At 41.1% G+C, this 15,670-nt stretch overlaps 1 protein-coding gene across 10 annotated transcripts in view; it reads right to left on the bottom strand.

The window, feature by feature from the left end:
• CHD9 (chromodomain helicase DNA binding protein 9) overlaps window positions 1-15,670 on the bottom strand; it is a 406,054-nt gene that overhangs the window by 176,802 nt on the left and 213,582 nt on the right. For all 10 annotated transcript variants that reach the window (XM_029608540.1, XM_029608542.1, XM_029608543.1 and 7 more), the window contains 3 exons: window positions 14,225-14,468; window positions 5,339-5,515; window positions 3,187-3,330 (listed from right to left, as the gene is read on the bottom strand). In XM_029608540.1, the coding sequence (XP_029464400.1) occupies window positions 3,187-3,330; window positions 5,339-5,515; window positions 14,225-14,468 (565 nt within the window). The remainder of the gene's footprint in view (window positions 1-3,186; window positions 3,331-5,338; window positions 5,516-14,224; window positions 14,469-15,670) is intronic.

Raw genomic sequence — 15,670 nt, 5'->3', positions numbered from 1 at the left:
TTGCCTTCCTGATTTCTTCCTCATCTCCATCAGCTTCACCAGATATTCTTCCTTGTGCTCCTATTTTTGGGAACCTTTATACTTCTTGAATGCTGCTCTTTTTCCATTTTTTTTAGCCAACTCCTGTGAGAACCAGTCATGGTGGAACTTTCCCAGCCATGGGAGAAGGTTTGCTGGACTGTTGGAGATAAAGCCAATCACTGGTAACTCCTGTGGTGGGCTGCGAACTGGCATAGAACCAGGCACAGCTCCTCTCTGCAAGAATACTTTCCCAACTTGGTGAGAAGAGACTCCAAGGCCCTCGCCTATTTTCAGAAGTCAATAAGGCAAAGAAATTCTTCACCAACTCTGAGTTAGTCCATGGGCTGACGTTCCCTCTGGGCTGGAATTGGAGGAGAGACATCCTCTTCGGAAACCCATATAGGTTCCTCCAGTTCCGGAGATGGTTTTCAGGGGTGATGACTCAGATGAACTGAACAAAATCACTGTGAACCTGGAAGATGTAGTAGGCCAGATTGACAAACTAAAGAGTAGCAAATCACCTGGACCGGATGGTATGCATCCTAGGGTTCTGAAGGAACTCAAATATGAAATATCTGATCTATTAGTTAACATTTGTAACCTATCATTAAAATCATCCATTGTACCTGAAGACTGGAGGGTGGCCAATGTAACTCCAATATTTAAAAAAGGCTCCAGGGGCGATCCGGGTAATTATAGACCAGTGAGCCTGACTTCAGTGCCGGGAAAAATAGTGGAAACTATTCTCAAGATCAAAATTGTAGAGCATATAGAAAGACATGGTTTAATGGGACACAGTCAACATGGATTTACCCAAGGGAAGTCTTGCCTAACAAATCTGCTTCATTTTTTTGAAGGGGTTAATAAACATGTGGATAAAGGTGAACCGGTAGATGTAGTGTATTTGGATTTTCAGAAGGCGTTTGACAAAGTCCCTCATGAGAGGCTTCTACGAAAACTAAAAAGTCATGGGATAGGAGGTGATGTCCTTTCGTGGATTACAAACTGGTTAAAAGACAGGAAACAGAGAGTAGGATTAAATGGTCAATATTCTCAGTGGAAAAGGGTAAACAGTGGAGTACCTCAGGGATCTGTATTGGGACCGGTGCTTTTCAATATATTTATAAATGATCTGGAAAGGAATACGACGAGTGAGGTTTATCAAATTTGCGGATGATACAAAATTATTCAGAGTAGTTAAATCACAGGCAGACTGATATATTACAGGAGGACCTTGCAAGACTGGAAGATTGGACATCCAAATGGCAGATGAAATTTAATGTGGACAAGTGCAAGGTGATGCACATAGGGAAAAATAACCCTTGCTGTAGTTACACAGTTAGGTTCCATATTAGGAGCTACCACCCAGGAAAAAGATCTAGGCATCATAGTGGATAATACTTTAAAATCGTCGGCTCAGTGTGCTGCAGCAGTCAAAAAAGCAAATAGAATGTTAGGAATTATTAGGAAGGGAATGGTTAATAGAGTGGAAAATGTCATAATGCCTCTGTATCGCTCCATGGTGAGACCGCACCTTGAATACTGTGTACAATTCTGGTCGCCGCATCTCAAAAAAGATATAGTTGCGATGGAGAAGGTACAGAGAAGGGCAACCAAAATGATAAAGGGGATGGAACAGCTCCCCTATGAGGAAAGGCTGAAGAGGTTAGGGCTGTTCAAGCTTGGAGAAGAGAAGGCTGAGGGGGGATATGATAGAGGTCTTTAAGATCATGAGAGGTCTTGAACGAGTAGATGTGACTCGGTTATTTACACTTTCGAATAATAGAAGGACTAGGGGGCATTCCATGAAGTTAGCAAGTAACACATTTAAGACTAATCGGAGAAAATTCTTTTTCACTCAACGCACAATAAAGCTCTGGAATTTGTTGCCAGAGAAGGTAGTTAGTACAGTTAGTGTAGCTGGGTTCAAAAAAGGTTTGGATAAGTTCTTGGAGGAGAAGTCCATTAATGGCTATTAATCAATTATACTTAGGGAATAGCCACTGCTATTAATTGCATCAGTGGCATGGGTTCTTCTTAGTGTTTGGGTAATTGCCAGGTTCTTGTAGCCTGGTTTTTGGCCTCTGTTGGAAACGGGATGCTGGGCTTGATGGACCCTTGGTCTGACCCAGCATGGCAATTTCTTATGTTCTTACGTACTTGGCTCCAAGGAGGGAATAACCCATTGGTTCTGAGGCATTCCCTGCCAACCAGACTTCATACTGGAACCTCTACAGCTACTGCTGCCTTCACAGATGGAGAAAGAGTCTGTACCAGTTTCTTGCGTCTGAGCAGACGGCAACAGAGTGAGTGCTCTGTGCCAATACCACAGATGATGCCCTCCAAGGGCTAGGGTCCAGTGAGAACAGTTGAACATTCCTGGATAACTTTAGACTTGTTCTCAGGCACATCTAAAGACAGATGAATAACTTATTTAGCTAACTCCATACATGTAAGTTAGCTGAACAAGTTACTTGGCTAACTCTTCCCTGCCCTGGAACGTTCCCAACATTTCCCTTTCTTATTCGGCAAAATCTTAGCTGAATAAGCAAGGAGGATACTCAAAACTTGTCATTTACGCAGATAACTTATGAGTTATCCAGCTAAATGGCTTTGAATATTGGCTCATCTGGCTTTACCAAAAAGCTCAGCAAATTGTGTTCTGCTTAGCACCCTATGCGATCATGTGACCCACTTGTGTGACAAAATGACTCTGCTAATCTTAAGAGAATTATGGTTTTGCCTTACAACAAAAAGTATGGTATATTATATTTTAAAGTACAATACAACCCAACACTCAAACAGAGCAGTTCAGCACAACTAACATTTTACTGCAGCCATGATTGGTTCAGGCTTTTAGAATGTTCAAGTACATCTTCTGCTCCAGCAAGAAAAAAAAATCACTTGTGAGCTGGCATACAAGGTTTTGAAGGCTGAGCAGATCCTTAGTGTTGCTCTTTCAATATACAAAAAGAAAAAGCAATTCTCTATAAAACCTCATTTTCATCATGGACTTCCCGCCCCCGTTTCATAGAACGTCAACTTGATAAGCAAAAACGTAGAAGAGCAATTAAGCTCACCAATACATTTCACACACAGGAGAGAAAGGGAAAACATTATCAGAGCTTGACTTTGTGTCACGAAATGTTAATTTCATTGACATACCTGCTCCTCTGTCTTAAGGTCTCCAAATTCTTGCATGAACATTGCTTCAGAAGGAAAGCGCAAAGGTTCAAGGAAATGAAGAAGGCTGAAGAGCTCTTCCACCGTGTTCTGGAGTGGCGTACCCGTCAAAAGCACCTTGTGCTCCTGGGAAGGGGGGCAAAAAAAAAAAAGAAAAACAAGCCCATATCAACAGGTCACAGGGATAGTAAACATGGTGAACAGATCATTATAGTCTTTTCCTGCGACAGCTTAATTTATGTTTTAACCATTTAAGCTTTTCTTGTAAACAAAAAAAGGAAACAGAAAAGAAAGAGTCAGCCATGCAATAACATTCGGAAAATCATACAAAGATGTGAGAGTCTGCTGTAAAGGATAACATTCTTACTACAAGTATATTTCAATTTTCTACACAAACAGCCCCTGCATTTCCGGACATCTGCAGGCCACTCTGCGTTCTTTTATGCCAAACATCTTCCACTGTCCTGGAGATGGTGGCCCTTTCTTTTGCTATAAAATAATTGCACTGAAAACTAGATGGCAACTTCTGAAAAACTGGCATATTTAATCATCTATCCAGGCAATAGAATTGTTTCATAACTAATACAGCATTTTACCTAGCTAAAAAATGTCGGCCTTGAAGAAATCCTCTATTAAGTATAGCCCTATATATCCTTATACAGAGAGAGAGCTTCTGATTTTCTATTATAAATGAAACACACCCATAAAACCCCCCTAAAATAAAAATTAGGATTTTCTGTTAGGACTGAGAAACCTCTGAAAATGACCTTCCTCATGACGACATCTCCCCTGACTCCTCTTGCTCCTGTGAAGTGGCATGAAAATGTCATCCAGGTGCTGCCAGCAAGAGAGGAGTAGATTACAACTGTATCCAAGTGAGGGGAGTGCTGGTAGCCGCTGGAGTCCACCCCCCCCCCGCACTGAGGCCCACAGCTGTTGTGGTGGCTGTCAAAGGGGAGTAACATGGAGCGGGGTGGGAACTGTAGCAATGGCTTCTCTTTCTTTTGCTGGCCACTGCCTGAAGGAAAAAGAAAGCAGAGCCCACAGGCCCCAGGCAGCACAACCGGCACCCCTTACTAAGGCTGGCTTGCTTCCTATCTACCTCTAAAAGGACATCATTTCCTCTATGCCTGCTTTCCTATTTACCAAAAAAAATCATGAGCCTCAGACATAGCATTTGCAAGAGCCAGCATGCATTTATTTATTTTACTTAGGGAGGGTATTTTTTCAAATTCATTCTGTGCAAGTCTGCAATTTTCAGTTTTTTTGTGGTTAGGGCTAGGATATTTTTTTTTATGAATCCTGAACACATCCCTTGGCTATTTTCTTTTTCTGCACTTGATGCTAGCCTTTACGGTTGCCAACTCAACCCAGATGCATGCATGGAGCTGTACTTCTGATTACCTAAGGGAAATAAATGAAAAATAGAAAAACTCCATGCAAGCAAGAATGGCAAACCCAGGACTGGGTCAGCCTAGTTGACTTGGGGTTGGAGTTGCAACCTTCTTTCTGTACGTCTTTTTTAGCAATGAATTCGGGATAAGTATTTTTTTAAGTTTGTCTTACGGCAATTTTTTTAAATCAATTTTTAAATAAAGCATTTGAAAATCTTTTTTAAAAAGTAATTGAATAAAAAAAACAAAAATCAAATCTACCAAAAAAAAAGTGTATGTATTGTTTGTGATATAAAAACGATGCATACAGATTTCCAGAATCCTTCAAAAACATCAAATTGCCTAAAAATGTAAACACTTGAATTTACAATTTATAAATGCCTAGAATCAGAACCCTACTAATAAACAAAAGTAATTTAACACACACATTTTAGGAATAATTTAGGGTTTTTGCACGTGCCACAGAGCTAACAATCCCATTCCCCATACATGCCAGCCAATTCTCAGAGAGGCCTACACTCCTAGGGAGGCAAACTCAAAACACTCCTAGGGAGGCAATTATTGAGAAATATTTTCTCCTTCTAAGAGACCAGAACCAGTATTTTAGCACTAGTCATCTGGAGGGAAGTATTTTAACCTAGCTTATTAAATGTCCAGATGTCCTGCGCTCTCGCTGCCAAACTGACCAAAGGTAATCAATACTCAGATTAATAGGAACGCACTGGAACTAAGCTACTCACCAGATTCATGAGCTTCAGGCCCTCAAGCAGTTTGCAGTTTTTGTTCTTCAATCTGTGCGCTTCATCGATGATGACACAGCGCCACTCTATGGCGCTGAGCTCCGGACAACCCCCAAGAATCATTTCAAAAGTGGTGATAATAGCTTGGAACTTGTAGATTCCTCGAATGATGCGACCCTGGAGACACATTGAAAAAATGTAAGCGTGTGTCAAAATAACTTTGATCGTGTCCATTTCTCATTCTAAGCTGTCAAGTCTGCTGTACTATCTACTGCTGCTCAAACATCTTGAGGCATAAGCCCTTTTATCTTACCACTGAGGCTCAGCAAACAAGCAGGTGAATGCTCCCATTTAAAAAATGTTCATTCTGTCAATCTGAAATGATTTGTTCTTAAAGTACACAACATAGCCACTGCTATTACTAGCAACGGTAGAATGGGATCTTCTTAATGTTTGGGTAATTGCCAGGTTCTTATGGCCTGGATTGGCCACTGTTGGAAACAGGATGCTGGGCTTGATGGACCCTTGGTCTGACCCAGTATGGCATGCTCTTATGCTCTTATACCAAGGGTAATTTTATAACAACCCATATCAGGTAAAGTCTGAGGGCAGAAAAAACACACAGACTTTAACCCAAATTTTCAAAGCAGAATTATGTGCATGTTTGCTTTGAAAATTAGTGGATGCATAGGTGTGCCTGCAGATTTACTTGCATTCTTTAAAAATCGCCCCAATTCCACCCACTGGAACGCCTCATACAAATTGGAACCAGCCTTAAAAATATTTTATTACTTTTAAGACAAAATTCTGACAATTGTGCCTGAAATATGTATTCAGCTCGCTGTGTGCAAGCATGAACTTTTCAGGGAAGGAAAAGCCCATCAAGCTGTTACATACAATGCTGCAATGAAAGCTCTTCAGAATGAATCAATTCCAGAAAAATCAACCCTGAAAGGAGAGAGAGTACAAGATGCTGAAAACAAGGATGCAAACAAGCCTGAATCAGACTTCAGGACAACTGTTAAAATGGGGGAGTACCTCCAGTCGTTAGCTGGTTGGGAAAATCTAGCAGCATTAGAAGAGAAGTGGGAAAAACTAAAAGGAGATATTGCAAGGGCAATTAGCCTTTTTGTTAGGAAAGTAAATAAAAGGTAAGAGGCCACTATGGTTTTCTGAAGTAGGAGCTAAAATGGTAAGGGGGAAAAAAGGTTAGTGTTCATAAACTAGTTAGCCTCACCTTGGTGGTGGGAAAATTAATGAAGATGCTACTGAAAGAAGGGATACTGAACTATCTACAATCCCATAAGTTGTTGGACTAAAGACAACATGTATTCACCAGAGGAGGATCCTTTCAGACAAATCTGATTGATTTTTTTGATTGGGTGACTAGAGAACTGAATTGAGCAAGAGCACTTGATGTCATCTACTTGGGTTTCAGCAAAGCGTTTGATACTGTCCAGCACAGGAGGCTTGTGAACAAAATGAGAAGCTTGGGAATGTGTGCCAAGGTGGTGGCATGGATTACAAACTGGTTGACCAATAGGAGACAGCGTGTAATGGCAAACGGAACCTACTCTGAAGAGAGCCGTGTTAAGTGGAATGTCACAAGGATCGGTATTGGGACCGGTTCTATTCAGTACCTTTGTGAGCAATATTGCGGAAGGGATAAAAGGTAAAGTTTGTCTATTTGCAGATGATATCAAGATCTGCCTGATGGAGTAGAGAGAACGAAAAGTGATTTATGAAAACTTGAAAAGTGGTTGAAGATTTGGCAGCTGGGATTAAATGCCAAGAAGTGCAGAGTCATGCATCTGGGATGCGGTAATCCAAAAGAGCTATATGCGATATTGGGGGGAGGGGGGGGGGGAAGGCTGATGTGCACAGAGTGACATCTTGGGGTAATAGTGTCTGGCAATCTGAAGATGGCAAAGCAATGTGACAAGGCGATAGCTAAAGCCAGAAGAATACTGGGCTGCATAGAGAGAGGAATAACCAGTAAGAAAAAGGAGGTGGTGATGCCCTTGTACAGGTCCTTTTTGAGGCCTCATCTGGAGTACTGTGTTCAGTTCTAGTGCCCTTATCTCATAAGGGACAGAGACAGGATGGAGGCGCTCTAGAGAAGGGCTACCAAAATGATGTGGGGTCAGTATCAGAAAACCTATGAAGAGAGACTGAAGGATATGAATATGTATACCCTGGAAAAGAGGAGGCGCAGAGGTGATATGATAGACCTTCAGATATCTGAAAGGTTTTAACTATGTACAAACATCAAACCTTTTCCATTGGAAAGAAATCCATAGAACCAGGGGTCACAAAATGAAACTCCAGGGAATACATCTCATCACGGAGAGAGTGCCAGATGCCTGGTAATCCCTTCCAGAGGTGGTGAAAACCAAAACAGTGAAAGATTTAAAAGGGGCATGGGATAAATACTGTGGATCCCTAAAGGATAAAGGATGGAAATGAAGAAGAGAGTGCATGGGGGTAGTTTGCTGGTGCAGCAATTACTGCCCTTAACCAACAAGCCTTGATACTGTTGATGCAACTCCATCATGGCTCTCTGCTTCAACGGTAGGGGGAAAGGGGGAACTGGATTTGTACAGCAACCAGTGAGGGCCCTGACTTTTACGGACTGGGGAAAAATAAGTGTGGGGGTAATTTGGCGGTTACTAATCTTAACCAAAAAGCCTGATACTTTGATGCAACTCCAACATTGCTCTCTGCTTTAATAGTAAGACATAATGAGGAATTGGATTCAAACAGCAACCAATGAGGGTCCTGACTTTTATGGTGTGGGAAACTGATAAGCATGGGGGTAACCTACATGGTGCAGCCAATATTACCATAAGCTTGCTGGGCAGACTGGATGGACCATTTGGTCCTTTTCTGCTATCATTTGTTTGTTTCTTTGTTTAAGAAGGATTTTTCCTTGAGCTGAGCAGAACATTCTTGTGAATAACTATTTTTGCTATCTGAAAAAACTAAAGAGAGGATCAGACTAGGGGATGCCAAAGCTGAGGTAAGAGGAGATACAAAGTAACAAGAACTTCTGTTGTAAGAAGAAACTGGATTTTGACTTTGAACTCAGAACACCCTTATGGCCTTAATGAGATAATCAATTGGTATTCGTTGATTTAACTCCTGTTCAAAATTTTTTGCTCATATAAGAAATAAGGGTGTTGGTTAACAGAAATTGCAGTTTTGAGTTGTTGAAAATAATAGGGTATTTTTTTGCCATAAACGCTCCTAACATTTTGGAGACATTAGGGTTGGTAGTGCTCATTACATCAGTGGATATAATTGGATCTCCTGCTGAATGTTTTTTGGGGCACACGGAAGTATTTGTGAAAGTCATGGACTCCGTTTGTGAGGATGTATTCTTTGGCAGCTTTATGCGCCGTGGAAAGATATCTGGACATGAAAGAGGACTCCATTTGTGAAGATGCTATGTGCTGTGGAGAGGGAACTGGACATGGAAGAGGACTTCTGATGAGATCAATGTCGAACAGAGGGTGTGAATTACATGCTGGACGTGTTAGAAGACTCCCCTTACGCAGGAAAACATACCCGGTTGGGAAGTGCTATAGGTTTTTATTGAATGTGGAGTGTAGCTACTGATTTTGTTGGCGTTTTCAACCAGCTCTGACGCTACAAAGATTTTGCTGTTTCTTTTGAAAGATATGCAATCTAATTTATCATTTATGAGATGCATAAAGGAAGATTTCAAAGTTGGTTTACAAGTTGTCTGCCCGCAGGAATAAGACCTGGTTGAGGACTGGGGGTGTTTCTGTATCTTCCGGTGAGGAGTTTAAAAGGTTCCGCTTTGTCGCCATGTTGTAAATGTGCGAGTCTGAACGCAGACCGTGTAAGAAGAAGTGGATGAAGTAATAGAACTATGCTGATGGAACGAAAATACATCTCAGTGGATGTCAAAGTTAGGAAGTTGTCATTTCCCCTGAAGCAGGACCTAGTGGTTCGGAAACACGATCGTGTCGGGATTCAGGACTTCGATCTATTTTGCGATGAGTATCCCTTTCGAAATATATTGGATGGGATTCGGGACTTCGATCGTTTTTGCTATAAGTATTCCTTTTTGAAATATATTGGATTGTGACTTGACATTTACATTATTGCTTTACAACATATTACGATGGTTTCTATGGTTTTTGATAATTTACAGTTCGTCAGCATGCTTGAGAGACTTGTTTTATTTTAACAAAAAAAATAATATAAAAAATGAATAAAATATAGTGGATTGAAATAAAGTAAAGTGGCCCTATACCATATGAGAGTTTGATTTTGATACTGACTCTAGAAGTAAGGGTCCGACAAGATTTAATGACTATACGATATGATATAAAAAAAATACACCAGTCTAACCATTTATTACTTTTTGTGTTGCTAATATAGATCTAACAGCAGCCTTCGACACTGTGGATCATACTCTGCTATACTACCAACTGAGAAAAATTGGAATAGATGGCAGAGTCCACAAATAGTTCTCTTCATTCCTTTCGAACAGGACATTTCAAGTAAAACTGGGAAATATATCTGACACCTTCCCTATCAATACAGGGGTCCCCAGGGCTCAGCACTCTCGGCAACACTATTTAACATCTACATGCTTCTATGTAAATTACTAACGGAATTAGGAATCACCTTCTTCCTATATGCTGACATCCAATTTTACATTCCATTTGACTCATTGTCTGAAAATACAGCACCCACACTCTCAAAATACATGAAGGCAATACAGCAAGAACTCTCTAATCTAAAACTAACACTAAATTTAAAAAAAAAATGAACTTATCTGGTTAAGGATAAACTCCTCCATAGTTAAACCTCCATCTCTAGACCTTGATAATTTTGATATCACACCCTCAAGATCAAGTCCGGGACTTAGGAATCCAGAATGACAAAAATGTTACAATGAAAAGACACAAATAAATTAATCACAACAGGATATGCAAACTGCACATCCTACATAGACAAACCATTATTTACCACTGAAGACTTCCATACAGTTCTACAATCGCTAATTTTCTCAAATATTGACTACAGCAACTTCCTATTACTAGGACTCCCAACCAGCCTATTACAAAAACTAACTACTACAAAATGCAGGAGCAAGACTTTTAATTGGAACCAGGAAATTTGATCACATCACACCCTTTCTTATATCACTGCATTGGCTACCAATACAATACCGAATATATTTCAAAGTTTTAACTCTAATTTTTAAAATCATCCATAATAATAACCCAGGACTAATAGGAGAGACACTTCAACCATACACTCCACACCGAACCTTAAGGTCCCAAAACAACGGACTATTAACTGTACCTATGATTCGGAGCACACACCTGAAACAATAAGAGAACGTGTGTTCTCAATAGCAGACCCTAAACCAGTGATGGCCAACCTTTTGAGCTCAGTGTGTCAAAATTCATAAAAAAACCAAGCATAACTCGGGTGGTGTGTCACTTCTAGAAAAATCCATAATTGTGATATTTGTAGCTCTAATTAATAACAAAGTTATAATTTTAATATATGTACTGTATTTACTAATAAAGCAAAACCAAATAATTCTTTACCTTACCTGCTTAGTGACTTTTTTGTTGCTGAATTTCATCGGCTAAATCTTCAATTAAAACACTCTCTCCCCCTCCACCCAGCCCCCTCCCACAAAACTCTTACTCTCCTGGATTTTCTCATACATACTCATGCTCTCACACTCACTGGCTCCCTCACATACACACAAACACACACACCCAGGCAGGCTCCCATTCATTTTCACACCACTCCCGCTCCATCCTCCAGGCAGGCACCAATTCATTCTCACACACACAGACCCCCAGGCAGACACCCATGCATTCACACACATACACCCCCAGGCAGAGTCCCATGCACACACATACACCCCCAGGCAGAGTCCCATGCACACACTAAAGGCAGATCCCCCTCTCTTTTGCCAGCAACCTCGGAGCCTCTCTCATTCCTCTGCTGCCACTGTCACTGCTGCCACATGACTATTGGGGATGTTGCTATTCTTGCACATTCCCAAAGATTACATGTACCAATCACTAAAAAGAATTTTTTTTTTTACATTGCTGTCTGATCTTAGTTTTCTAATTGGTTGGTCACAGGCTTTTTTTTTCCACCTTCCCTTCCCTTTCTTTTTTGCCAATTCCTTTTATATTGTCTTTTTTTCTGTTTCTTTTCTCTCCATCTTCTTCCCTCACACACACACAGGCTCTCACTGTCACATGCTCTCTCTCATACAATCATTCATACACACAGGCTCTCACTGGCACATGCTCTCTCTCATACAATCATTCATACCCACAGGCTCTCACTGGCACATGCTCTCTCTCATACAATCATTCATACACAGGCTCTCACTGGCATATGCTCTCTCTCTCATATAATCATTCATACACACAGGCTCTCACTGGCACATGCTCTCTCTCATACAATCATTCATACACACAGGCTCTCACTGGCACATGCTCTCTCATACAATCATTCATACACACAGGCTCTCACTGGCACATGCTCTCTCTCATACAATCATTCATACACACAGGCTCTCACTGGCACATGCTCTCTCTCATACAATCATTCATACACACAGGCTCTCACTGGCACATGCTCTCTCTCATACAATCATTCATGCACACATGCTCTCACTGGCACATGCTCTCTCTCATACAATCATTCATGCACACATGCTCTCACTGGGACATGCTCTCATACAATCATTCATACACACAGGCTCTCACTGGCACATGCTCTCTCTCATACAATCATTCATGCACACAGGTTCTCACTGGCACATGCTCTCTCTCATACAATCATTCATGCACACAGGCTCTCACTGGCACATGCTCTCTCTCATACAATCATTCATACACACAGGCTCTCACTGGCACATGCTCTCTCTCATACAATCATTCATGCACACAGGCTCTCACTGGCACATGCTCTCTCATACAATCATTCATACACACAGGCTCTCACTGTTACATGCTCTCTCTCATACAATCATTCATGCACACAGGCTCTCACTGGCACATGCTCTCTCTCATACAATCATTCATACACACAGGCTCTCACTGGCACATGCTGTCTGACTCACACACACAGGCTCTCTCTCACTCCCACATGCTGTCTTGCTCAAGGCTCAAGCACATGCTGTCTCTAGAAACATTCAGGTCCTCACACACAATCTCTCAACTCATATCATACACGCGCGCACACACCCTCTACAGACCCTCAACCTCTCTCTCTCACCTCTGGGCCTCCTCTTCGCGGGTCGCCGCAGGATGGGCTCTGCAGCGGCCCTGCTACCGGGCCTCTTCCTCTTCTCGGGCCGCTGCGACTTGGGATTCGCGGCGGCCCGTAAGCGCAAGCGATGCTCCTCTTCTGCACGCACTGATGCTTCTCCTCCTTCCTGCCCACGCGGCTCCGGCAACGTTTACTTCCGGGGCTGCACAGGCAGGAAGGAGGAGGAGCATCAGCGCGTTCAACACGATCTTTTTCTTTGGGCTGTGGTGACGTGAGCCTCACCACAGCCCTGCCTATCTGCCTGTCGCTGTGCCCGGGGGTATTGGGGAGATACTGAAAAACTAATTTTAAAGGGTCGGCGCAGCCGATAAAAAAAAAAAAAAAATTCGATAGTCCCAAAACGCTACGCGTGTCAGCAAAAACGGCTCGGCGTGTCACCTCTGACACGCGTGTCATAGGTTAGCCATCACTGCCCTAAACTGTGGAACTCACTACCAGGGATATTACAACTGATCTCAGAAAGACAGTCAAACAAACTAAAAACCTGGCTTTTTAAAAACGCTTATAATGTAAAATTATTTTAGAATCCTATGTCAACACGAACTTATATCTTAACTTAAACTCTATCTGAATGCAGAGTTAATAACAAGAACAAAAACCATTAACAAGTAATGAGAGAATAAAGTAGCTCATGACAATCCCGTACAACCATGTACATTTCCTAATAGAATCCCTATCCTAACCTATTGGCCCCACCCTCAGCTGAGACGAATAAGATCACCCTAGAGTCAAATGACCCACTTGAGTTCCTCCAATGTATATATCATACCAAAATATGTATTTCATCAAAGTATATGTAAGCCCAAAATATATCTTACAAAAATTTGTGTTTTACTAATATGTATTCATCATAATGTAATGTCCTAAGGACGATAATTATTTTTGTAAACTGTTGTGATCTTCACTTGGAATGACTGTATTCAAAATAACTTATTTAAACTTGCAAACTTTAGACACCTGCTAAAGTAGCCAGTAGGCTACTTGATCAGCTTTAGACTTCCTTTTCAATCTTCACCGATTATCTGCCATAGCTGAAATTCAATCTACATATGCCCCAGATCCCATTTATAAAACTCCCAGTCCACGCACAAATAAGCTCTGGAATTTGTTGCCAGAGGCTGTGGTTAGTGCAGTTAGTGTAGCTGGGTTCAAAAAAGGTTTGGATAAGTTCTTGGAGGAGAAGTCCATTAATAGCTATTAATCAAGTTTACTTAGGGAATAGCCACTGCTATTAATTGCATCAGTAGCATGGGTTCTTCTTAGTGTTTGGGTAATTGCCAGGTTCTTATGGCCTGGTTTGGCCTCTGTTGGAAACAAGATGCTGGGCTTGATGGACCCTTGGTCTGACCCAGCATGGCAATTTCTTATGTTCTTATCATATACTTCACATTTAGAGAAAATAAATTTTCTCTTTTCCCTTTAGATATCAAATAGTTAATACTGAAGGGAAAAAAAAATCACAAACAGAATCCACATATGCTATTTTTCTCTTCATGCATCAAACAGTCATGTAATAAAGACAAACGAACACTAAAATACCTGGGAATCTCTGAAGTACATCTCATACTGCTGGATCATCTGCCTGCTAATCATGCTGCCATGGTATACCACAACATTAAGGTCCGTCCACGTGTGGAATTCTCTCTCCCAGTTTGCAATAGTTGAAAGTGGAGCAATGATCAAGAAAGGCCCTCGTATACCAGTCAAGAGGATTTCATGGAGGAATGTAATTGACTGAATGGTTTTGCCCAGGCCCATTTCATCTGCTAAAATGCATTTTTGTCTGAAATAGAAAGAATATACTAGACATTATTCCACTGCCATATATTATCCTCTTCTTCCAAAGTTAAACAGACTGGAATAAAATGCTAGATTCAAATACAGCCAAGATCATACTGCATTTAAAGAGGCATCAAAAGCATGGATAGTTCTGAAGATGTTCCTATGTGCACAGGGACTGATGCTATTCTTCACACAGACTGCAAAGACACCAGCACAGATAAAACTGCAGTATTCTTTGAGACTTGCATTACCCTGCCTCAGATGTTCTCAAACAGTAATATTTATTGTATTTAAGATTTACACTTAATTTCCCCTCAAAAGCACAAATGAAACAATACACAAATCAGACTCTGCAGCCATGCATCCTTACCTAGCACAGTAATGAAACAACAACAAGAGCATTCGTCAGTCACTGTACTGCAGAATATGAATACAATACAATCAAATCTAACTAAACAGCAAATAAAGCAACATAAAACAGGGAAAGCAATTAGATCATGACTTTAGGGGACATGGCATGCCTGAGTTTGCAGAGAAATCACATATTGAAATGGTGTGCTATATCTAAAATTGCTACATTCTTTTTGTCGATTACTTGTATGCAGTTTTTAATATATTTGGTCAAAAAGCTATAGTTTCTATCCATGCTTACATACACAAAGTGTGTTAGGGAGCATCAAGGAGCAGAAAATCAACCGTAAGCAGAATTTGTATCATCTTTGTTGAAGATCCGTAGCACAACCTTCTGTGTAGAAGCAACGAGATCTCTCTCAACTCCTGGGCCTATCCGTGAACCCAAGAGCAAAAAGGGTTGCCAAAACACAAACAAATCCTAATCAGGGAAATGTACAGGTCTAGGTTTAAAAAAAACCAAAAACCTGAAAAATATAATGAGCTTCTTGAGCCCAGCAGACTGCAGAAAAAAAAAAAAAAAAAGCATGGTTGCCGTGGACCAAAATGAATTGAAGGGAGCTGCAACAGCATGAGAAGTATTGTACATGGGTAGGGAAAGGTTTTTGCCGTTTCAGAAACCTCTGGAACAATCAGTTCATTCAGCGTCGAGCATGCTCACGTGAACCATGTGCACAACTCTTAACTATTTACTTTCTGAGAAATGGGTATACATACAGTCAAAGGAGAGCCAACGTAGTAGTTGAGTAGATATTGTTAGTAGGCCAACATTAAAAAAGGAAGGTGTCGACA

Source organism: Rhinatrema bivittatum, chromosome 7, assembly GCF_901001135.1.
Source record: "Rhinatrema bivittatum chromosome 7, aRhiBiv1.1, whole genome shotgun sequence".
Taxonomy (NCBI): domain Eukaryota; kingdom Metazoa; phylum Chordata; class Amphibia; order Gymnophiona; family Rhinatrematidae; genus Rhinatrema; species Rhinatrema bivittatum.
Note: the sequence above shows the minus strand (reverse complement) of the source record. Positions and strands in the feature narration are given on the sequence as shown.